The sequence below is a fragment of the Gigantopelta aegis genome, chromosome 1 (genome assembly GCF_016097555.1).
Source record: "Gigantopelta aegis isolate Gae_Host chromosome 1, Gae_host_genome, whole genome shotgun sequence".
Classification (NCBI taxonomy): Eukaryota; Metazoa; Mollusca; class Gastropoda; order Neomphalida; family Peltospiridae; genus Gigantopelta; species Gigantopelta aegis.
This window is the reverse complement of record NC_054699.1, coordinates 1,076,228-1,102,699: the sequence shown is the minus strand read 5'-3', so window position 1 is coordinate 1,102,699 and position 26,472 is coordinate 1,076,228. Positions and strand designations below refer to the sequence as shown.

Sequence of the window (26,472 nt, the reverse complement as noted above, 5' to 3'; positions counted from 1 at the left end):
TTTACCGTCTGTACTGCTAATCAACGGATGTGTGCTTCACAGTTGACTATAAATCAACTTTTGACGTGTCATCTACTTCAGAAATAATGCAAATGGAATGTATTAAATTAACTGTTTGTTTTCTTTTTCCATTTAATTATTTAATTCCTACTTCACATTTAATTATTTATTCATGCAGTGTATTGTCATAGTAAGTGAATCTACAACTGTCAAGCATAGCCTGCCCAGAGGCAATTGGATGCATTCCAGAGTCATACTTTGTTAACTGATACACAGTGGAGATGTCGGGACTGAATGGGTACTACTATTCCTGAAGGTGTGAAGACCAGTTATTTGCTGCACCTTATCGCCGTTGTTAAAATATCTCTTTTATATAATAGTAAAACTTTACTGTGGCCGCTTAATACAGGTATTTTAGCAATTTGGGATCCGATTTAGGTGGCCGCTGGCCGCATTAGACAGGTGACCGCATATTACAGGTGCATTTACATTATAAATCATTTGGGGTGGAAAAAAGTGGCCGCTTAAGGCAGGTGACCGCTAAGTCCAGGTGGCCACTAGAACAGGTTTGACTGTATTAACAATACAAGCAAAGGAAATGTGGATAAAACGTGAAGAAATATAATGGATAAATATTATTTAATGTTTCAAGTGAAATATAACTTTAAAAACATTAATACTAATACGCCTGTTCATAGAGCAGATATTCTTAACCTGTCTCAGTTTACAAATAATAGAACTGTATTCAGGCATGGTCAGATTGGAAATAAAAGGCTTAAAAGACTGAGCCCATGCAATATCTTGAAACATTTTGTATTTCCATACATTGTAACATTAAACAGCTGGAAACCCTGCTTTTGGGTGTATATATGAAGAATAATACAGTTTATGTGACCCAGATTATTGAATGTTTGTATAAGGATATCATTGGATGCAGCAATAAGAAAGTTAGTATGGATGGTCTGTTCTAAATGGTAAATAAAAATATACTTAATATAACAGCATTGAACAACTGATTAAACACTGATTTTTACACACCCACACACACACATACACACGCACACATGTGCGCATGTGCACACACACACACACACACGCACAGAGACGCATGCACAGACACACACGCACAGACGCATGCACGCACACACACACACACACATACGTGCACACAGACGTGCGCACACACACACACACACACACACACACACACACACACACAGAGAGAGACACACACACACCTTTTTCCCATATTAGAAACCTAATACCTAATAGATACCATTCATTAAATAATGTGCTGGGGTGTCATTAAACCAGCATTAAACAACTGATTAACCCCTGATTTTTACAATCCCGTTTTTCAGACTAAATTTGTTTTGTCAGATACCATTGAGTAAATGTGCTGGGGTGTCATTAAACATTCCTTTCTTCTGTTTCAGGTTTCCTTAGTGTTCTATGAGCTAGCAACACAGAGTGGCCACATTGCTGTTGATCTGGAGTCGTCGGGAAGATACCTCGACGAACTGGAGAAGCCAGTGTTGGAACTGGAAACACTGACATCAGTAACAGCAGTCACATTCAAACTTCACATTGTAAGTTTTTTCTGTGCCAACCACTGCTGAGATGTCGTTAAACAAACGGGGTTTTTTCCTTTTTACACCTTCCATTAAAACTCACTTGGTACTGGTACTACGAAATGTGCCCAGCATCTATCAGCATTAAGGTCGATGACTGATACATCAATGACCATGTTATGTACTGTCCTGTCTATGAAGTGCTCCATAATTAGTACACCAAAGGCCATGGTATTTACTGTCCTGTTCATGGGAGGGTGCATATAAAAGATCCCATGTTACGTTATTATTAGGGGTAATTTACAAAGCTTTCCTCTTTTACTTTAAGCTGGACCATGTGTCGAAATAACCATATTTTAGACACCAAATAGCCATAGTTTAAAATGTGCTGAGGTGTCGTTAAACAAACATTCCTTTCCTTGCTCTCACTGTCAACCAAGATTTAAAATAGTCATATGTTAGACACCAATAGCTATAGTTTAAAAATGTTCTGAGGTGTTGTTAAACAAACATTCCTTTCCTTTCTCTCACTGTCAACCATGTTTGGAAATAGTCATATGTTAGACACCAAATAGCTATAGTTTAAAAATGCCCTGAGGTGTTGTTAAACAAACATTCCTTGCCTTTCTTTCACTGTCAACCACGTTTTGAAATAGTCATATGTTAGACACCAATAGCTATAGTTTAAAAATGTTCTGAGGTGTTGTTAAACAAACATTCCTTTCCTTTCTCTCACTGTCAACCATGTTTGGAAATAGTCATATGTTAGACACCAAATAGCTATAGTTTAAAAATGTTCTGAGGTGTTGTTAAGCAAACATTCCTTGCCTTTCTTTTTTCTCACTGTCAACCAAGTTTTAAAATATCCATATGTTAAGACACCAATAGCTATAGTTTAAAATGTGCTGAGGTGTTGCTAAACAAACATTCCTTTCTCTTTTTTTACTCTCCCCATTAAAACTGACTTGGTGTTGGCAGGGTTAGGGTGCCGGGATGTGAACCCAGTCTACCAGCTGAGGACCTGGCTACTGTGTAATATATTTCTATTAATAATTACATATTACAAAGACTGGTAAATTTCACTTACTCATTCTATTTAGTTAATTTCTATAGACGAGTGTTGTGATCGTGAACATACTCATCCTGGTTAAGATATTTATACTATTCATATTTACACACACATAATTGATATGAGCTACTGAATGTGTTAATTAAATTACTCATTTTATGTAGATCATTTCTGTTGACAATGTTTGAAGGCTCATTCTGAGTATTATTTCACAATATTGTAGTTTCACCATACTCATTCTTTCTAGTATAAGTGCACAATAAATTTTTTCTTTTCTTTTCTTTAGTAGGTCTACACTGTAGTATCTGATAATTTTGCTATGTATAGTTGATTATTTAAATATAATTTCAGAGACTTAAGACACCAGCTTCTCGTTTTGGGTGGGAGATCTTCGCAGCTATTGCGGCAGTGTTTGTCGTTGTCGTGGTTGTGTTGGTCTACTGTTACTACAAGAAACATGCCACATACAGGTACAGAGTCCGGGAGCCTGACGGTAAGTCATTATAACTTACTGAACCAACATTCTTCAAGCATTCTTCAGTTCAAGGCCTGTACGTAGCCCAGTGGTAAAGCACTTGCTTGATGCGCAGTCAGTCTGGGATCAATCACCGTTGGAGGACACATTGAACACACTGGACCATTTCTCACCACGACTGGTATATCAAAGGCTGTGGTATGTGCTATCCTGTCTGTGGGATGGTGCATATAAAAGATCTCTTGCTACTAATGGAAAAATGTAGCGGGTTTTCTCTCTAAGAATATATGTCAAAATTATCAAATGTTTCACATCCAATAGCCGATAATTAATAAATGAATGTGCTCTAGTGGTGATGTTAAACAAACAAACTTTATCATCAGTTCGTAAATGTCAGAAACCTGACCACGGGCTGGAGGGCGAGGGGGAAATAAGTAAGAAAATGTAGACAAATATCTCACATGAGATTTGGTTACACTGTGACATACAAGTTAACCTGAAACAGATTACACTGTCATAGTTACTGCAGGCACTACGGCTGTAAACAAGTTTTAGTTGGAAAAGATGTTCTGATTTATTTTAAACTTGTTTTTTTATGTATAGGTAAGAAATATAATCCTATATGCATATTTATGTCCATTAGATACCATTTACAACTTATTTAACACTTATCCAGCTTACTATTGCTTGTCAGATACGTATTTAAAACAACTCGTGTGATATAATGGTATGATTGGTATCTAACAGCCACTCATGTAGTATTCTCTGTGTAATACATCTGATGGAGCTCATGGTTTTAATAAAAGCTTCAGGACAGAATGTAAAACTATGTTATAGACATTACAAAAGGGACATAATGTAAAACATTGTTATATATTACACAAAGGACAATGTAAAACTGTTATTGACATTAAATAAAGGACATAATGTAAACAATGTTAAAGATATTACATAACCAACAGAATGTAAAATGATTTTATGGACATTACATAAACAGCAATGTTCACGATCTTATTACACATCACTTTGCTAAAAGGATTAATATTCCGGTAAATTGTGCCACGTCATTAAGACGTTCGCCCGATAACATAGAAACCCCGTGCAATTAATGGTAACATTGCGATGTCCAGACACGCAACAGACAGGATCCGTGTGCACGGCCCAAGTTTTACTTCCGCTGTCGTAAAGAGGTTGTGTGATCTTTGTATTGCAGCGTGACATGTGATCAATACCGAGTGTAGAGCGGCGCCCGTCCACAGGATCTGCCCAGTGTCGCTGCCTCAAATAATCAATCACATCGCATGCACAAATCACACACCGCATCCTCAGTTTGCAGCAGAGAATCGTTCTGTATGTTAGGTTGATGTGTGATGTCACAATACAGACGCTTTATAATTAAAACCATCTGCCTGTCTCTTTCCATCTTTTGGTCCTGTCCGTCTATCGGTCGGTCGGTCGGTCGGTCGGTCGGTCGGTCGGTCGGTCGGTCGGTCGGTCGGTCGGTCGGTCGGTCGGTCGGTCGGTCGGTCGGTCGGTCGGTCGGTCGGTCGGTCTGTCTGACTGTCTGTCTGTCTGTCTGTCCGTTGGTTGGTCTGCCAGTTTTACTATTTACATGTCTTGTCTGTTTTGTTTGTTTTTTTTGCCTCTGAAATGCTTGGGTGGTAGGATTGAGCTATCTCGGAAGACCCATTGGAGTTTACCCCATCCCAACCATTGCTGTGGTATGTGCTGTCTTGTCTATGGGAAAGGACACATAAAAGATCCCTTGCTGCTAATGGAAAAAATGTAGCCCATTTCTTTTGAAGACTACATGACAGAATTACTAAATGTTTCACATCCAAAGCTAAACGATCTTTAATTGTCTGTCCATCAGTTTTATAATTTGAATATTGTGTCTTGTCATGTCTGTCTGTCTGTCTGTCTTGTCATGGCTGTCTATCTGTCTGTCTTGTCATGTCTGTCTTGTCATGTTTGTCTGTCTGTCTGTCTGTCTGTATCTGTGTCTGTGTCTGTCTGTCTGCCTGCCTGTCTGTCATGGCTGGCTGGCTGGCTGGCTGGCTGTCCGTCCGTCTGCTCTCCAACTCTCTTTCTCTCTTTTCCCCTCTTTTTCTTTTTCTATCTCTCTCTCTGTCTGTCTCTCTATGTCTCTGTCTCTGTTTCTCATTCTCTTTCTTTCTCTATTTTTCTTGTCTACCTCTCTTTCTGTCTATCTGTGTCTCTGCCTTTTTATGTCTCTCTCTCTCTCTCTCTCTCTCTCTCTCTCTCTCTCTCTCTCTCTCTCTCTCTCTCTCTCTCTCTCTCTCTCTCCCTCCCTCCCTCCCTCCCTCCCTCCCTCCCTCCCTCCCTCTCTCTCTCTCTCTCCTCTCTCTCTCTCTCTCTCTCTCTCTCTCTCTCTCTCTCTCTCTCTCTCTCTCTCTCTCTCTCTCTCTCTCTCTCTCTCTCTCTTTCTGTAATCTAATAGTTGTTATGTATGTGTGCATCTGATTTTTTTTTTTATCTTTGTCTGTACTTCTGATTGTTATTTTATCGTTGTTTACTTTTAATAGTCTCACTCACCTGAATCCCATGTGTTCAAATTACCTACTACATGAACTATCTACCAATTAAAAACAATACGTTTGGATCTTTTTAATCAGACATTCTTTTGATTTCATAAAAAGTGTATTATCCCGCCACACATGTGGTGTACATAGCTGATATGACTATACACACTATAAAAGTGTATTATCTCGACACACACGTGGTGTACATAGCTGACATGACTATACACACTATAAAAGTGTATTATCTCGACACACACGTGGTGTACATAGCTGACATGACTATACACACTATAAAAGTGTAAAGAGAAAGTTTCTGCCAAAATATTTACTTGTCTAGCACTAACAAAAATCTCACATTTGTTGAGATTTTATGTTTTTCCCCTTGCAGCTTTGGAAACTGTCCAGCTTGTCAGCAGACATGATTGTTTGGATGTAGTATAGTACACTGTGTTGATTAAGTTAAAGGCACCGACTCACATTTCCAGTATTTTACATATTTTGTTAATTGAGAACTACAAACATATCTGCAGTCTTAATAAGAATCAGATGTGGAACTCGAAATAGAAAGTGAAATATGGTCCGATGTTGGGTTTTTTAAATAGCATACTAAAAGAATTATGTCTGCTGGAAATAAAGATAGAACAGGGTGAAAGGCAGCTTTGTGGTAATGTGTGAAAAATTAGCACCTCTGAAATGTTTCTGAGAGCGTTATGGAGTTAAAATGTAACAGAAACTTGAGCTAAATAGCAGATTAGATAAGCATACATACATCTCTTTCTGGAAAAATCAGCTGCGATTTTTTTGTGTTGTTTTACCTGATGAATTTTTGTTTCATTTGCTAGGACTGAACAAACCTGTTGGTTTTCACAGTTCACTATCAGGGCTTTTGGTCTCACTAACAGGTTTTTTGTTTATTCTAACTACAGCAATGTGTCTTTTAACACAGTAATGTTACTAGCAACTACTGAAGGGCTGTAGATATTCATAAATGCATTTCAAGTTATTTTAACCTGTGATGTCCAAACAGTAATGTAATGTTTGTGTATGGCAAGGTCACCCCGAATAACCTGTGATGTCCAAACAGTAATGTAATGTTTGTGTATGGCAAGGTCACCCCGAATAACCTGTGATGTCCAAACAGTAATGTAATGCTTGTGTATGGCAAGGTCACCCCGAATAACCTGTGATGTCCAAACAGTAATGTAATGGTTGTGTATGTCACGGTCACCCCGAATAACCTGTGATGTCCAAACAGTAATGTAATGCTTGTGTATGGCAAGGTCACCCCGAATAACCTGTGATGTCCAAACAGTAATGTTATGCTTGTGTATGTCACGGTCACCCCGAATAACCTGTGATGTCCAAACAGTAATGTTATGCTTGTGTATGTCACGGTCACCCCGAATAACCTGTGATGTCCAAACAGTAATGTAATGCTTGTGTATGGCAAGGTCACCCCGAATAACCTGTGATGTCCAAACAGTAATGTAATGCTTGTGTATGGCAAGGTCACCCCGAATAACCTGTGATGTCCAAACAGTAATGTAATGCTTGTGTATGGCAAGGTCACCCCGAATAACCTGTGATGTCCAAACAGTAATGTAATGCTTGTGTATGGCAAGGTCACCCCGAATAACCTGTGATGTCCAAACAGTAATGTAATGCTTGTGTATGGCAAGGTCACCCCGAATAACCTGTGATGTCCAAACAGTAATGTAATGCTTGTGTATGGCAAGGTCACCTCGAATAACCTGTGATGTCCAAACAGTAATGTAATGTTTGTGTATGGCAAGGTCACCCCGAATAACCTGTGATGTCCATACAGTAATGTAATGCTTGTGTATGGCAAGGTCACCCCGAATAACCTGTGATGTCCAAACAGTAATGTAATGTTTGTGTATGGCAAGGTCACCCCGAATAACCTGTGATGTCCAAACAGTAATGTAATGCTTGTGTATGGCAAGGTCACCCCGAATAACCTGTGATGTCCAAACAGTAATGTAATGCTTGTGTATGGCACGGTCACCCCGAATAACCTGTGATGTCCAAACAGTAATGTAATGCTTGTGTATGGCAAGGTCACCCCGAATAACCTGTGATGTCCAAACAGTAATGTAATGTTTGTGTATGGCAAGGTCACCCCGAATAACCTGTGATGTCCAAACAGTAAATAATTACTCAAATTATATACCAACAGTCAAATTATATACCAACAGTCAAATTATATACCAACAGTCAATCAGTATGCAGTCTAGCAATCACAAGTATTTCGCACTATGACATCATATGTAAATTGACATTATTATCTTTGAGATGCTACAACATCCAAATTCTAATAATTATTATTATTTTGTATTTACTTTGTTATTGTTTGTACTACATTTCCGTCTCCTGATGATCTGAATTGCAAGGGCTGTAATAGCAAAACACACAAGTTTATTATAGCTATAGTCCTTTTTGGTGTTGTGCATTAGTAAAACACACGAGTTTATTATAGCTATAGTCCTTTTTGGTGTTGTGCATTAGTAAAACACACGAGTTTATTATAGCTATAGTCCTTTTTGGTGTTGTGCATTAGTAAAACACACGAGTTTATTATAGCTATAGTCCTTTTTGGTGTTGTGCATTAGTAAAACACACAAGTTTATTATAGCTACATGTATAGTCCTTTTTGGTGTTGTGCATTAGTAAAACACACAAGTTTATTATAGCTATAGTCCTTTTTGGTGTTGTGCATTAGTAAAACACACGAGTTTATTATGTAGCCCAGTGGTAAAGTGCTCACTTGATGCATAATCGGTCTAGGATCGATCTCCGTCAGTCGGCTCATTGGGTTATTTCAAAGGCTATGGTATGTGCTATCCTGTCTTTGGGATGGTGCATGTGAATAATCTCTTGCTACTAATAAACTATTGTGTCAAAATTACCAAATGTTTGACATCCAATAGCTGATGATAAGTAAATCAGTGTGCTCTAGTGGTGTCGTTAAACAAAACAAACTTTAACTTTAGTATAACTATATTATAGAATGAGCAGAGACTGTGGCTTGAAATCTGATATTTCTGCCTTGAGCCATCTTGGTTAATTTTACTGTCTGAATGTCAGTAAAGTACATGTATTTGTTATATTAACATTGCCAAGTTTGAGCATTGTGTGGGTAAAATGTTCCGAATTCAGCTGACATTGTAGAGGACAGATGTATAATTTAACTTATTGTACAAGGCTGGAGAATGATTAAACTGTTTTCTTCAGCTTGTCCACAAGTCAGAAAGGGGACAGTTTGTTCACAGTAAGTCAGAAAGGGGACAGTTTGTTCACAGTAAGTCAGAAAGGGGACAGTTTGTTCACAGTAAGTCAGAAAGGTAAGTCAGAAAGGCAGTGTTTGAGATTAACGGTATCCCGATATCCCAGGGATACCAGAATTTAATTTTGGATACCAGACTTCAAGAACCCACTATCTCACTGGGATACCATATAATGTTGTTGGTTTTTTTAATCTTGCCTTTTTATTTTTCGCTGAACCAATGAAAGACGTCATTTTCTGCTGAAGTTAAGTAACAGCATTTTCGAGCTCGTATCCAGACTAATGCTATGCTGTAACAATATCTCCCCCAACTCGTACCCAGTCTAATGCTACACTGGAGCAATAGCAACATAGCAATAGACTGGGGACCACTAAGTCAATATTGTTTTTGTTGGATGTTTCATCCCTTCAAATTGTAGGTTTATCATTAGTAATGTCAGAAACACTTATAGATTACTGCTAAATATTAATTAGTGTCAGTATTACTCAAAAATAGATGCAGCAAATCGTTTTGCCAATTCTGTTTGATTGCGAATTTCACGAATTCCGCGATTTCGATTGCGGCTTAGCAATAGATTGGGAACAAGAACAGTGTCGTCCAAGTTTGTTACAATGTTATTTATGAATTTCATTTAAGTGGTATACTAAATTCTCAGGTTGGATACCAGAATTTAAAATGTTAATATCCAATTGGGATACTGCCCAAAATATTTAATCTCAAACACTGAAAGGGGACAGTTTGTTCATAGTATGTCAGAAAGGGGACAGTTTGTTCACAGTAAGTCAGAAAGGGGACAGTTTGTTCACAGGGACTTCAGCACATGACTCAATCCAGTGACAAAGTATTCTACTGGTACATTAAACTTGGTGCTGTAATACAGCTTAGTTTATCACATAATTCATCTAGGTCACTCTGACCCACCTTTCACTTAATATTGAACATAATAAAACTCTTGTCCATTTAATATATTTAATACTGTCTGTTTGACAATAATCAAACTTAGTTTCATTAAGGAAGCCTTTTTATATTTAACAGACATGTAACACAAGTTGTGATGGGGAAACTCCCAAGTCCACTGAAGGGAATTGACCCTGCTACCCACTGCACCCCAGCCAAGTACCTTTCCACTGAGCTACATATCTTGCCCCTTTGGTGTTGTGAATGTTTTTATTAAATTCTTGCTACCATACATGTTTATGGTAATTAGTTAACGATCAGTTATGCGTCATAACTGCTTACATCTATGGGGATAGCTACAAGTAATTGCTGCTCATTTGGACTCCCCACCATTCCAGTACTAATACTTCCACACATACACACCTGATACTGGTAGACTTTCATAACATTACCTGGCTTGTTTGACTTTCTTCTGATCGTAAGTGTTTGTAGCGTAAGATTATGCCATACACTAACCAATCTATTTACCGGTAATTTTCTTTTCTAGTCATTGGTGTAAGATGACACAAGTTCTTTTATTAGATTTCAGAGAAAATAGAAGTGATGTCTTATTTATTGCTTCTGTTTGTGTGGTTTTAGTACACAATTTTCAGATATATGTAGAGGGAGGGGGGGGGGAGAGAGAGAGAGAGATATGGAGGAAAGCAGGAAATGTGGGAGTGAGAATATGCTGTAGAGGGAAGGAAGGAGTGAATGTTGGATGGAGGGAGAGAGAAAAGTAAGGATGGAATGTGCTGGGAGTGTGCTGTGGAGGGAAGGAGGGTGTGTGCTGTGGAGGGAAGGAGGGAGTGATTGTTGGAAGGAAGGAGAGAGAAAAGGAATGAGGGAATGTGTTGTGGAGGGAAGGAGGGAGTGAATGTTGGATGGAGGGAGAGAAAAAAGGAATGAGGGAATGCTGTGGAGTTGGATGGAGGGAGAGAGAAAAGGAATGAGAGAATGTGTTGTGGAGGGAAGGAGGGAGTGAATGTTGGATGGAGGGAGAGAGAAAAGGAATGAGGAATGTGTTGTGGAGGGAAGGAGGGAGTGAATGTTGGATGGAGGGAGAGAGAAAAGGAATGAGGGAATGTGTTGTGGAGGGAAGGAGGGAGTGAATGTTGGATGGAGGGAGAGAGAAAAGGAATGAGGGAATGTGTTGTGGAGGGAAGGAGGGAGTGAATGTTGGATGGAGGGAGAGAGAAAAGGAATGAGGGAATGTGTTGTGGAGGGAAGGAGGGAGTGAATGTTGGATGGAGGGAGAGAGAAAAGGAATGAGGGAGTGTACTGTGGAGGGAAGGAGGGAGTGAATGTTGGATGGAGGGAGAGAGAAAAGGAATGAGGGAATGTGTTGTGGAGGGAAGGAGGGAGTGAATGTTGGATGGAGGGAGAGAGAAAAGGAATGAGGGAATGTGTTGTGGAGGGAAGGAGGGAGTGAATGTTGGATGGAGGGAGAGAGAAAAGGAATGAGGGAATGTGTTGTGGAGGGAAGGAGGGAGTGAATGTTGGATGGAGGGAGAGAGAAAAGGAATGAGGGAGTGTACTGTGGAGGGAAGGAGGGAGTGAATGTTGGATGGAGGGAGAGAGAAAAGGAATGAGGGAGTGTGTTGTGGAGGGAAGGAGGGAGTGAATGTTGGATGGAGGGAGAGAGAAAAGGAATGAGGGAATGTGTTGTGGAGGGAAGGAGGGAGTGAATGTTGGATGGAGGGAGAGAGAAAAGGAATGAGGTAATGTGTTGTGGAGGGAAGGAGGGAGTGAATGTTGGATGGAGGGAGAGAGAAAAGGAATGAGGGAATGTGTTGTGGAGGGAAGGAGGGAGTGAATGTTGGATGGAGGGAGAGAGAAAAGGAATGAGGGAGTGTACTGTGGAGGGAAGGAGGGAGTGAATGTTGGAAGGAGGGAGAGAGAAAAGGAATGAGGGAGTGTGCTGTGGAGGGAAGGAGGGAGTGAATGTTGGAAGGAGGGAGAGAGAAAAGGAATGAGGGAATGTGCTGTGGAGGGAAGGAGGGAGTGAATGTTGGATGGAGGGAGAGAAAAAAGGAATGAGGGAATGCTGTGGAGGGAAGGAGGGAGTGATTGTTGGAAGGAGGGAGAGAGAAAAGGAATGAGGGAATGTGTTGTGGAGGGAAGGAGGGAGTGAATGTTGGATGGAGGGAGAGAGAAAAGGAATGAGGGAATGCTGTGGAGTTGGATGGAGGGAGAGAGAAAAGGAATGAGGGAATGTGCTGTGGAGGGAAGGAGGGAGTGAATGTTGGATGGAGGGAGAGAGAAAAGGAAGGAGGGAGTGTACTGTGGAGGAAAGGAAGGATGAATGTTAAATGGAGGGAGAGAGAAAGACATATAAAAGATGCCTTGCTACTAATGGAAAAATGTAGCAGGTTTCCTCTCTAAGACCATGACTGATATATCAGAGGCTGTGGTATGTGCTATCCTGTCTGTAGGATAGTGCATATAACAGATCTCTTGCTACTAATGGCAAAATGCAGTGGGTTTCCTCTCTAAGATTATATATCAAAATTACTTAATGTTAGACATCCAATAGCCCATGATTAATATATCAATGTGCTCTAGTGGTGTTGTTAAACAAAAGAAACATCTTCCTCTCTGAGACTATGTCAAAATTACCAAATGACTGACATCCAATAGCTGATGATTAATACATCAATATGCTTTAGTGGTGTCGTTAAAGAAAACAAACTTTAATTTTAACTTTTAACAAAGCAAGATGTCACACTGCAATAAATGACGGTGAACAAATCCTGTATTTAAAAAAAAGTTGTTGACAGGCTTCTTTGATCCAGATCCTTTGTAAAGATTTGAGAAGATAGCCAAGCTCGTGTTCTTCAGGTGATGATATTTCGGCCTGCTTGAGCAAGATGGATGCAGGTGGCTTTCAGAGCAATGAATGGCAGGGTTAGGGTGTTATCAGTTGTGTTTTGTCATGATTGTATGATGCGAGTCAGTGGATTACGGGTGATTCATGCTACGAGATGGCTATCTGTTTTAGTCTGTAGAAACTACTTAAAGAGGATTGTCATGTCGTGATCACTGCATACTCGTTTAAAAATGTATCAACCTCACTTTCGCTTGTTAGATACATTTTAAAACAACTCGTAAGATAAATGGTATCTAATGGTCACTTATGTATTATTCTTTATATAGATGGCATGATTAATTAATTAGTATGCTTTAGTAGTGTCATTATACAAAACAAAATATTAACTTTTTAATGGCCACTTATTAAACAGCATCCAATAGCTGATGATTAATTAATTAATATGCTTTAGTAGTGTCATTATACAAAACAAAATATTAACTTTTTAATGGCCACAATGTGCTGATGCCCTGGCAAATGAACATGCCTTTCATTTCATTGCATTATCCCATCTGTTATCCAGCCAGTGCACCATGACTGGTACATAAAGGCCATGATATGTGTTATCTGTCTGTTGGATGGTGCATATAAAAGTGATCCATAACTGGTTCAACAAAGGCCATGGTTTGTGCTATCCTGCCTGTGGGAAGCGCAAATAAAAGATCCCTTGCTGCTAATCGAAAAGAGTAGTCCATGAAGTGGTGTCAGCGGGTTTTCTCCCTCAATATCTGTGTGGTCCTTAACCATATGTCCGACGCAATATAACTGTAAATAAAATGTGGTGAGTGCATCGTTAAATAAAACATTTCCTTCCGTCCTTCCCCTGTTTGTTACAAATCCCTTTATCACTACATCTATTATAACTTGATTAACTGGTCAGTGTTCCAAATGCTAGAATTACCTGATTATTGTTAGCAACACACATTATATATTTTACTTACCTCACACTTCACAGAGGTTTAAGACTGGATGATTTTTTCTTGAAACATCTGAAATTTAAAAACAGTTTATTTGATTATTTGGAAATAATATACTAATAGAACACTTGACATTACGTGGATAAAATTTAATTGATTACATTAATTAGTCTAATAATATCTGTATAACACACTATGGATGAGTGTTTTTGTCACTCTATGGATGAATGTTTTTGTCACATTATGGATGAGTATTTTTGTCACACTATGGATGAGTGTTTTTGTCACACTGTGGATGAGTGTTTTTGTCACACTGTGGATGAGTTTTTCTCACACTGTGGATGAGTGTTTTTCTCACACTGTGGATGAGTGTTTTTGTCACTCTATGGATGTGTTTTTGTCACTATGGATGAGTGTTTTTGTCACACTATAGATGAGTGTTTTTGTCGCACTATGGATGAATGTTTTTGTCACACTATGGATGAGTGTTTTTGTCGCACTATGGATGAATGTTTTTGTCGCACTATGGATGAGTGTTTTTGTCACACTATGGATGAGTGTTTTTGTCGCACTATGGATGAATGTTTTTGTCACACTATGGATGAGTGTTTTTGTCACACTATGGATGAATGTTTTTGTCACACTATGGATGAGTGCTTTTGTTGCAGTTATTCTTTACTGTTGTTCCCTCCATCAGTATATTATATTCTTAACAATTTACTGTTGTTCCCTCCATCAGTATATTATATTCTTAACAATTTACTGTTGTTCCCTCCATCAGTATATTATATTCTTAACAATTTACTGTTGTTCCCTCAATCAGTATATTATATTCTTAACAATTTACTGTTGTTCCCTCCATCAGTATATTATATTCTTAACAATTTCCTGTTGTTCCCTCCATCAGTATATTATATTCTTAACAATTTCCTGTTGTTCCCTCAATCAGTATATTATATTCTTAACAATTTACTGTTGTTCCCTCCATCAGTATATTATATTCTTAACAATTTACTGTTGTTCCCTCCATCAGTATATTATATTCTTAACAATTTACTGTTGTTCCCTCAATCAGTATATTATATTCTTAACAATTTACTGTTGTTCCCTCAATCAGTATATTATATTCTTAACAATTTACTGTTGTTCCCTCCATCAGTATATTATATTCTTAACAATTTACTGTTGTTCCCTCAATCAGTATATTATATTCTTAACAATTTACTGTTGTTCCCTCAATCAGTATATTATATTCTTAACAATTTACTGTTGTTCCCTTCATCAGTATATTATATTCTTAACAATTTACTGTTGTTCCCTCAATCAGTATATTATATTCTTAACAATTTACTGTTGTTCCCTCAATCAGTATATTATATTCTTAACAATTTACTGTTGTTCCCTTCATCAGTATATTATATTCTTAACAATTTACTGTTGTTCCCTCAATCAGTATATTATATTCTTAACAATTTTGTATTGTTATTATTCTATGACATGTGGGGCAAGATGTAGCCCAGTGGTAAAGAGATTGCTTGATGCGCAGTCGATTTGGGATTGATCCCCGTCAGTGGGCCCATTGGGCTATTTCTTACTCCAGCCAGTGCACCACGACTGGTGTAACAAAGGCCATGGTATGTGCTGCCCTGTCTATGGGATGGTGCATATAAGAGATCCCTTGCTGCTAATCAAAAAGAGTAGCCCATGAAGTGGCGACAGCAGGTTTTCTCCCTCAACATCTGTGTGGTACTTAACCATATGTCTGACGTCATATAACCGTAAATAAAATGTGTTGAGGGCATCGTTAAATAAAACATTTCCTTCCCTCTATGACATGTACACCTGTGCTTTGTAACTACTAAAATATAGAATAGTAGCAAATGAATGAAAAAGGATATCAAATAATGGCATGCTATGGTGGAAAAGGGTCCCATTAATGTGGACTATCTGTTCCAAATGGTTAAGTAATAACATAGACTGCAGATTCTGCTCCATATTTGTGCCAATAAAGTGTTTAGAATACACTACATGAAGTCTAAGGAACACTAGCTACTGTATAGTAATTGTTTAATGCTCCAAGGATACAAATGGACATTAGTTGTCTGACTCAGGATCACTTTACCCTATCAATGGCTAAACTTCCTCCTGTACATAATAATGCCATACCACACATGCTCATGTGAAGAATAAAAGTCTCAAAATAAATGCATCTATAACAAATTCAGACAATCTAAGCCCGAGTTTGGCGAAGTAATATAGGAAGTAAACATGATTTGTTTAGAAATCTTGTTATACTAATTACTAAGATATTAATAAGTTCTGATGATTTCCTAGGCATGTTTAACTTGTTTATGTTTACTAGGCCCAATATTTTGTACTTGCCAGTTGGCTACTACTTTTTAACAAATAGTCGCCTGTGAACAAAAGTTACTCACAAATGTAAGTGTTTAACTCGCCATGTAGAACCCTGGATTCTGTGTATCATTAAGCTATTATTCCTTTGTGGATTAACAGCCCACCCAGGCTAGTTACATGCCTGGAATTACATGCTTGAATATCTTAGTGGGATATTAGCATTTGAATAAATTACATCATCATTATCATTTGAATTTGCAAAAGCTATCATCAGAAGTTGGAAACCATTGTTAATAAACATCTAAGAAGGCGTCTTAAGGCCGGACATATGATTAGCAATGCAGCAGCACAGGAAAGACTTGTCAAGAAGCAGTTGAACACCAAATTAGCAGGAGGAAGTGGAGACCAGGAACCAGACATGCCACTAGCATGAAAGCCTGGGGGAGGAATTTACAGAAGAAGAGTGGCAGATGAAGAAACACTGGATACAGATGAATTAAGTGGTGGGTGACAAAACAAAGAAAGAACTCAAAATGAAAGTCCGTTTTGGGCCTTTGCTTCACAGGAAGGTAAAAGGGTTTAATATTTAGCCAGCACAGAAGCTGATAAGGAAGCAAGCACAGAAGCTGATAAGGAAGCAAGCACACAATCTAGACAACCAGCAGATGAGTCAGAATAAAAGCAAGGCAGCTAGCCAATCAGCCAGCCAGCCAGCCAACCAACCAGCAAGCCAACCAGCCAACTAGCAAGCCAACCAGCCAACTAGTAAGCCAGCAAAAAACAAACAGCCAGCCAACCAGAAAGCAAATCAACTAACCAAGCAATAAACAGTCAGCCAATCAGCAAGCAAACAAGCCAACCAGGCAGCCAATCCATCAACCAAGCCATCAAGCAAACAAGCCAACCAGGCAGCCAATCCATCAACCAAGCCATCAAGGAAACAAGCCAACCAGGCAGCCAATCCATCAACCAAGCCATCAAGGAAACAAGCCAACCAGGCAGCCAATCCATCAACCAAGCCATCAAGGAAACAAGCCAACCAGGCAGCCAATCCATCAACCAAGCCATCAAGCAAACAAGCCAACCATCCAGACCTTAATGAAACAGTCACTGTTGTAGGAAGTCTTGTATATTATGATTGACGACCGTGGCTGTTTTACCATCAATCCTGTGCCTATGTACCAGTGCCAGCTGTTAGCTGTGTTTTGGATTAAAACTGCAAGTTATTTATGACATAAGATTAGTTCGGAATTGTGATTAACTTTTGGAAAATAATAAAAATAACTGACTCATTGCTCATTTTTATAGGAACAAATGTCCATGTAATGTCCGTGTGGTTTCTGGTCATCCATAAGAATTTGCTCCTAAATTGTTCTTCCGATTTATATAGGATGTTTTGTCTTTAAGAATTAATACTGCAGAAAGGATAGATATACAAATCAATTTCAATATAGCAGCAACTGTTGATGCAGGTTGTTGACTTCAAGCATTTTATAGATTGGGGTATGTTTTCGGAGGAGGGGGGTGGGGGGGTAATTTTAAATTTATTTTATACATTTCACATGCATATTATGTAGTTTGTTTTGTTTAATGACACCACTAGAGCACATTGATTTATTCATCATCGGTTATTGGATATCAAACATTTGATAATTTTGACATATAGTCTTAGAGAGGAAACCAGCTACATTTTTTCATTAGTAGCTCAAGGGATTTTTTATATGCACCATCCCACAGACAGGACAGCACATACCATGGCCTTTGATATACCAGTTGTGGTGCACTGTCTAGAATGAAAAATAGCTCAATGGGCCCACCACCATAGGGGATCGATCCCAGAATGTATTTCACATCATGCAAGCATTTTACCACTGGACTGTGTTCTGCCCACTTCAGCTGAAGTTAAACACCACCATAGGGGATCGATCCCAGAATGTATTTCACATCATGCAAGCATTTTACCACTGGACTGTGTTCTGCCCACTTCAGCTGAAGTTAAACACCACCATAGGGGATCGATCCCAGAATGTATTTCACATCATGCAAGCATTTTACCACTGGACTGTGTTCTGCCCACTTCAGCTGAAGTTAAACACCATTCGATGTTTTCCAGATTTCGTCTATTTATATGATCGTCAACTCAGATATTTTTAAGGACATATTTGTAATTTTGAGCTGACTATATTTTATGTTTTCCAGCAATTTGCCTGGAATTATATATTGAGTGTAGGCTTCCTCTGAGATGATTAAAACTTGCTGGGCTCAATGTAAGAAGCCTGTTTTTCTAAAAAAAACTTTTATATGTTTTAGCATTGTATTACATGTAGATACATGTGTATAAGTCAGAAACAGACTTTCTACATTTGGCTCACTGTGCTTTATGGTTATTCCATAAATCTCGTTATCTAATTTATAAAATTTGAATTGTAATGGTGAAAAGTGAATTTGAAAAGGGAAGCCCCACAAAACCAGACCTGCTGTAAACCAGAATTCCCTCAAAACCGGACCCTCAGTAAACTGGAATTCCCTCAAAACCAGATCCTCTGTAAACTGGAATTCCCTCAAACCAGACCCTCGGTAATCTGGAATTCCGTCAAAACTAGACCCTCTGTAAACTGGAATTCCCTCAAATCAGACACTCAGTAATCTGGAATTCCCTCAAACCTAGACCCTTAGTAAACTGGAATTCCCTCAAAACCAGACCCTCAGTAATCTGGTCTTCCCTCAAAACCAGACCCTCAGTAATCTGGACTTCCCTCAAAACCAGACCCTCAGTAAACTGGAATTCACTCAAAACCAGACACTCAGTAAACTGGAATTCCCTCAGTAAACTGGAATTCACTCAAAACCAGACACTCAGTAAACTGGAATTCCCTCAGTAATCTGGAATTCACTCAAAACCAGACACTCAGTAAACTGGAATTCCCTCAGTAAACTGGAATTCCCTCAAAACTTACCACTGGGCTGTGTTCAGGCCCCAAGAGACAAGATACATGTATTATTATTATAACAAGCTATTATTTTGATTATATGGAACACAGACAGTCCCAACTCCATCAGTATTATCTGCGATACGTTTGTCTTTCTAAGCATATCGAAAACAAATTATTTCCATGCATTTTCTGTTTCCAAATCTCTAATTTTGTTGCTTGATCTGAAGCTATCAAAGCAACATCATATCTGCCAATCAGATGATCCGTACTGTTGGCTGGATTGGGGATCAGATTTAAATTGCTGTGATACATCACACCGATATCGCACGGCAATCGCAGGCTGTTTGTCATGACAGTACTAGCAGGTCAAAAGTTTGAAGTTTTCTCCTGGAGTGATCGGCAGTTTGCCTGCAAATGCTTCTTGATTCTTTCACCGAACAGCTTCATAAACCACACTGATTGCACTATTGCTATTTTAATCAAGATAGATAGACACACGACCTCAGTTAAGAATATATATTTAAAAAATGGTGTTTTTTATATGAATTTTTATTGTATTACAACTGTTGAAAGAAAAACAAAGCTTATACATTGTTTTGTTTGGTTTAAATCATGGCAGGTGTTTAACAAAAACTGTGTGTTCACTAGTAGGCAGCAGGCGGGAATTTTCATCTCTTTACTGCTGCCAGGGACGGGACGTAGTCCAGTGGTAAAGCGTTTGCTTGATGTGTGGTTGGTCTAGGTTGGGCTATTTCTCATTCCAGCCAGTGCTCCACAACTGGTGTAACAAAGGCTGTGGTATGTAATATCCTGTCTGTGGAATGGTGCATATAAAAGATCCCTTGCTGCTGCCACCACAGCCACCTTTTTCAGGCTTACAATTATACAAGTGAAACCTTCCAAAACTGGTCCCTCTGTAAACAGGAATTCCCTCTAAACCGGACACTTAATTTTCACAGTGCCTTTTTAAATATCAGGACAGAATAGAACTTCTCTTAACCGGAAACCTCTTAAAACCAGACATCTGGTTTTCATGGTTAGAGCATTATACCTCACTGTGTTCATTAGATACTGCCATTTACTTTTGATGCTTAGAGTTATACGACTCACTGTGTTCATCCAATACTGCCATTTACTTTTGATGCTTAGAGTTATACAACTCACTGTTCATGAAATACTGCCATTTACTTTTGATGCTTAGAGTTATACAACTCACTGTGTTCGTAGATACTGTCATTTACTTTTGATGCTTAGAGTTATATAACTCACTGTTCATGAAATACTGCCATTTACTTTTGATGCTTAGAGTTATACAACTCACTGTGTTCATTAGATATAGCCATTTACTTTTGATGCTTAGAGTTATAAGACTCACTGTGTTCATCAGATACTGCCATTTACTTTTGATGCTTAGAGTTAGATATAGCCATTTACTTTTGATGCTTAGAGTTATACAACTCACTGTTCATGAAATACTGCCATTTACTTTTGATGCTTAGAGTTATACAACTCACTGTGTTCATCAGATACAGCCGTTTACTTTTGATGCTTAGAGTTATACAACTCACTGTGTTCATCAGATATAGCCGTTTACTTTTGATGATTAGAGTTATACAACTCACTGTGTTCATCATATATAGCCACCCACTTTCAAAGGTGATGAACACCTTACAGCAATAGATTTAAAGATGGGGGAACAGAGTTTTAAAATATATATATATTTTCTGAAAATTTACATTTTTAATATTTTAGGATTAACCTGAGTACTCTTGTTTCTAGTAGAAAGTTGTATGATGAAAAATAACAGCGTGTTAGCCCATAAAAATTGTTAAATTAATTTTTAATGAAGTCATGACAGTTAATTGTAAACCACTGATTTATAGTCCATAGCTGCATTCATGGTACAGACATTGTAACAGCATCAACATTTTAATATAATCTGAGTGTTCATTATATTTCATAGTAGAAGGTTGTATTTAAAAATATGAGGCTATGTTTGGCAGTCCTTAAACAAATTATTTAATGTTTAATGAAATTGGAATAGTTAATTTTAAACTATATCTGGCTATAATTTAATTAATTTTTAATGAAAATGGAATAGTTAATTTAAACTATATCTTGCCATGATTTAATTAATTGTTAATGAAAATGGAATCGTTAATTTAAACTATATCTGGCCATGATTTAATTAATGTTTAATGGAAATAGAATAGTTAATTTTAAACCATAGCTGGCACAGACATTACAATAGCAGAATGAATGCCAAGTTGCCAGTTTATTTCAATGTGCTAATTGCCAAACTAATTAAGGCCCATTGCCAATATGAAAGCCATAAAGAAAGTAAACGCCTCCAGGAAGGAATCGTGGATCTCTCCCTGATCAAGATATCAACTACATGCTGGTGGTCCTACGCTTCATATCACGAACATCTTTTCTTGATTAAGGGAAGGAAGTTCACCACAACATTTTCTTAAAGTGAGAAGATTGATTGATAAAAAAGATACAGGGGTGAATGGTTAAGGAAAGGCCAATATGTGGCATTATCTGCCAGATCACATGCAGCAATTAGCATAATTCAGGCGTGCACCGATTATCATAATTTATGTGTGCAGCAATTAACATAAATTAGGTGCAGCACTTAGCATACTTTATGTTTGTGGTGATTAAAACCATGCTGCTGTTAAACATTCCTTACACTTACAGCAGCTCGATCTAGCTAAGTTAGTAGAGGACTTGCTTGAGTTACAGTTAAAGTGTGTCATGTTTACAACACCACTTGAGCACATTGATGTATTAACCATGAGCTATTGAATTGCAAACATATGTAAATTTTGACATATACCGGTAGTTTTAGAGAGGAAACTGGTTACATTTTTCCATTAGTAGCAAGGGATCTTTTATACCAGTATGCACCATATCACACAAACAGGATAGCACATACCACAGCTTTTGATATGTTAGTTGTGGTGCACTTGCTGGAACAAAAAATAGCCCAGTAGGTCCACCGATGTGGATCGATCCCAGACCGACCATGCAACAGGCGAGTGCTTTACCACTGCAACAGGCGGTTTGGTCATAGGATCAACTCCATTCAGTGCTTTACCACACGTGGGTGGTTTGGTCATAGGATCTTCGTCCTTCTACACGTGATTGATGTGGTTTGGTCATAGGATCAACTCCATTCAGTGGTCTTCGTCCCCTCCCTTCTACACGTGATTGATGTGGTTTGGTCATAGGATCAACTCCATTCAGTGGTCTTCGTCCCCTCCCTTCTACACGTGATTGATGTGGTTTGGTCATAGGATCAACTCCATTCAGTGGTCTTCGTCCCCTCCCTTCTACACGTGATTGATGTGGTTTGGTCATAGGATCAACTCCATTCAGTGGTCTTCGTCCCCTCCCTTCTACGCGTGATTGATGTGGTTTGGTCATAGGATCAACTCCATTCAGTGGTCTTCGTCCCCTCCCTTCTACACGTGATTGATGTGGTTTGGTCATAGGATCAACTCCATTCAGTGGTCTTCGTCCCCTCCCTTCTACACGTGATTGATGTGATTTGGTCATAGGATCAACTCCATTCAGTGGTCTTCGTCCCCTCCCTTCTACACGTGATTGATGTGGTTTGGTCATAGGATCAACTCCATTCAGTGGTCTTCGTCCCCTCCCTTCTACACGTGATTGATGTGGTTTGGTCATAGGATCAACTCCATTCAGTGGTCTTCGTCCCCTCCCTTCTACACGTGATTGATGTGGTTTGGTCATAGGATCAACTCCATTCAGTCGTCCAATTCTTTGACTGTGTTCTTTTCTGTACCAACCAGTGCCCCATGGTAGGTGTATCAAAGGTCATAGTGTGTGCTATCATGTCTGGGGGAAGTTTGTTTTGTTTAACAATAGGACTAGAGCACATTGATTAATTATTCATTGACTATTGGATGTCAAACATTTGGTAATTCTGACTCATAGTCATCAGAGGAAACCCGCTACATTTTCCTAATGCAGCAAGGGATATTTTATATGCACTTTCCCGCAGACAGGAAAGTACATATCACGACCTTGTCCAGTTGTGGTGCATAGGTTTAAACGAGAGAAAAAAATCCAATCGGCTGAATGGATCCACTGTCTGGGAAAAGTGAATATAAAACATTCTCTTGCTTCTAATGGGTTTCCTGTGAAGAGCACATGTAGAAATTACCAAATGTTTGACATCCAAAAGCTGGTGATCTTTCCTAATTAATAGCTGTTGACTAAAATGTGGTATGGTGTTTTGAACAGATTAAACAATGTGCTGGGGTGTCTCTAACAAACTTTCCTATCCTAATAGCCATTGATTAAACAATGTGCTGGGGTGTCTCTAACAAACTTTCCTATCCTAATAGCCATTGATTAAACAATGTGCTGGGGTGTCTAACAAACTTTCCTATCCTAATAGCCATTGATTAAACAATGTGCTGGGGTGTCTCTAACAAACTTTCCTATCCTAATAGCCATTGATTAAACAATGTGCTGGGGTGTCTCTAACAAACTTTCCTATCCTAATAGCCATTGATTAAACAATGTGCTGGGGTGTCTCTAACAAACTTTCCTATCCTAATAGCCATTGATTAAACAATGTTCTGGGGTGTCTCTAACAAACTTTCCTATCCTAATAGCCATTGATTAAACAATGTTCTGGGGTGTCTCTAACAAACTTTCCTATCCTAATAGCCATTGATTAAACAATGTGCTGGGGTGTCTCTAACAAACTTTCCTATCCTAATAGCAATTGATTAAACAATGTGCTGGGGTGTCTCTAACAAACTTTCCTATCCTAATAGCCATTGATTAAACAATGTGCTGGGGTGTCTCTAACAAACTTTCCTATCCTAATAGCCATTGATTAAACAATGTTCTGTGGGTCTTTAAACTTTCCTTTCCTTTCCTTTCCTAATAGCTACTGATTAAACAGTGGCTTTCATTTACTACACAGTATCCTAAACCCTTGACATAATACATAGTATCCTAAACCCTTGACATACTACATAGTATCCTAAACCCTTGACATAATACATAGTATCCTAAACACTTGACATGATACATAGTATCCTAAACCCTTGACATAATACATAGCACCCTAAACCCTTGATGTAAATCCCTAATCGGTATTTTTATACCAGTGACTTAATAGTCATTGATTAAACTATGTGCTGGGGTGTCTTTAACAAACATTCCTTTCTTTGGCATAATGCATAGTATCCTAAACCCTTGACATAAATCCCTAATCAGTGTTGGTGTGCCAGTGACTTAATAGTCATTGATTAAACTATGTGCTGGGGTGTCTTTAACAAACATTCCTTTCTTTGGCATAATACATAGTATCCTAAACCCTTGACATAAATCCCTAATCAGTGTTGGTGTGCCAGTGACTTAATAGCCATTGATTAAACTGTGTGTGTGTGTGCTGGGGTGTCTTTAACAAACATTCCTTTCTTTGGCATAATGCATAGTATCCTAAACCCTTGACATAAATCCCTAATCAGTGTTGGTGTGCCAGTGTCTTAATAGTCATTGATTAAACTATGTGCTGGGGTGTCTTTAACAAACATTTCTTTCTTTGGCATAATACATAGTATCCTAAACCCTTGATATAAATCCCTAATCAGTGTTGGTGTTCCAGTGACCTGTTTCATGTTCACCGTATTGTACAGATCTCCGTTCCTGTGCCGCCTGCAGCCAATACGGGCTATAATGGCTAATCTTCGCTCCAGTCTCCCTGTAAACAGATTAAGTGAATTACACGCTCCGATATAATTGGATATCGATATTATCGCTTTTTTCGTCTGAGACTCTGAGGGCTGCTTCCCACTTCTGTTGATTTTCTTTTCCCCTCCATACTTTACATTGATCCTAACATTTGAGAGAAAACCTCCCTGGTATTAAAGCAGACTTTAAATGTTTTCAGACATTACTGTGTAAGGATCATTGTGGAATGGGTGTCCAGTAATAGGTGGCAATGTTACGTAATTAAAATTTATTTTTGTCTTCAAGAAACTGTCCTTTAAGATATCTAACTTGAAAAGTACCAGGAACCACATATAATACAAGAGCCATAGTCGACAATTAGAACCATGTCTTAATTTCATAATAAAATGCACTGCTTTAAAACACAACTCTCATTGCATATTTTATTTAATAACCAGATTAGAATCAATTGCATATCACAAGTGATTACCAATTAATGTTTATTCTGTACAGTTGTTGTTGCATAAGTCTCATGGAGCTTGCATGTGCAGTATTGTTTTCTGTTTTAACCAGTGTTCAAGCCTCAATATGGGGTATGGCCACCACATGACTGGATGCATGTGTGGCATTTCTATGCATCAACACAAGGCTCAAACTTTAAACTTTGTTAGCTACATCAATTTTTAAATGTTTTTGCCATAGGCAGACCCTCACCAGTGGCAATTTTGAGCCTGTCTATGGCAATTTTAAACCAATAACTTTCTGCAACAAATAAACACAAAATTGAAAACCAAAAATTTGCAATAATTTTTATCCAGCAGCAACATTCTGCCATTGGTGAGGACCCAGACTTATAGCAAGTCATATCACAGAGCTCTACTGTATCAGCAATTGCAGTTGGTGCCGCTGTTAAGCCAAGCCCAGTCAACAGAATCACATGTCTGATGGTGTCTTGGGGTTTATGCACCGTCATTCATGGATCAGGACCTGTTTCAACTATTGTTGCTCATCAGATGGTGTTTGGGTTGTTCTTGTGTTCATCCTGAAGCTGCTCAAGCAGGCTCAAGACAAAGAAAAGGCTAATTTGTGACTGATGTTTTTTCGCCTGTGACAATTGTGCTGTCAGCCTAGCAATATGGGGATGGACATTTATCATGCTGGAAAATGCTGTGACATTGTAGGCCTATGACTAGTAAAACTACCAGTGTCAAGATCTTGCAGGCAGAAAACATCAATGTCATGGATTTTACCTTCCCTTTCTTTGAATCTCACTTGAGCATCTTGGTCATCAGTGACATGTTCTCTACACTGCCAAATGAGCAGCAACAATACCTGCAGCAGGGCCTGATCACTAGCATTCCCTTCTACACTAACCTGAAAAGGCTTAGGTGAACTGCAAATTGACCACCTGGCAATAAAAATGTTAATACATTTTATTTGAAACTTCGTCATTGCTCACCTAGCACCATTTCGTGTGTGATCTTCAGCTCGCATAGATTTTACTCATTGTGAAGACCATAACCATAGCTTAATCTGACAAACCCTTAAATGACATGGTCAGTGCTGTATCTCTGTACAGTGCAGAGTGAAATGGGGGTTTGGCAAAATGGTGGTTGAATCCATGAATCTCAGTATTGAGATGACATTAAATGTTCTGAGATGTCATAAAATGTGCTGAGATGTCATTAAATGTGCTGAGATGTCATTAAATGTGCTGAGATGTCATAAAACAAAAGTTCCTTTCTTTTCCTTTGAATTTTGAACAATTTAAATTGGGC

At 38.6% G+C, this 26,472-nt stretch overlaps 2 protein-coding genes across 3 annotated transcripts in view; one reads left to right on the top strand and one right to left on the bottom strand.

Moving 5' to 3' along the window:
• Window positions 1-26,472, top strand: part of LOC121368937 — a 348,055-nt gene that overhangs the window by 26,204 nt on the left and 295,379 nt on the right. For both annotated transcript variants that reach the window (XM_041493711.1, XM_041493704.1), the window contains exons 2-3: window positions 1,437-1,589; window positions 2,992-3,133. In XM_041493711.1, the coding sequence (XP_041349645.1) occupies window positions 1,437-1,589; window positions 2,992-3,133 (295 nt within the window). The remainder of the gene's footprint in view (window positions 1-1,436; window positions 1,590-2,991; window positions 3,134-26,472) is intronic.
• Window positions 1-26,472, bottom strand: part of LOC121368916 — a 180,015-nt gene that overhangs the window by 118,345 nt on the left and 35,198 nt on the right. The window contains exon 2 of the mRNA XM_041493686.1: window positions 13,710-13,757. The gene's annotated coding sequence lies outside the window, so the exon portion shown is untranslated. The remainder of the gene's footprint in view (window positions 1-13,709; window positions 13,758-26,472) is intronic.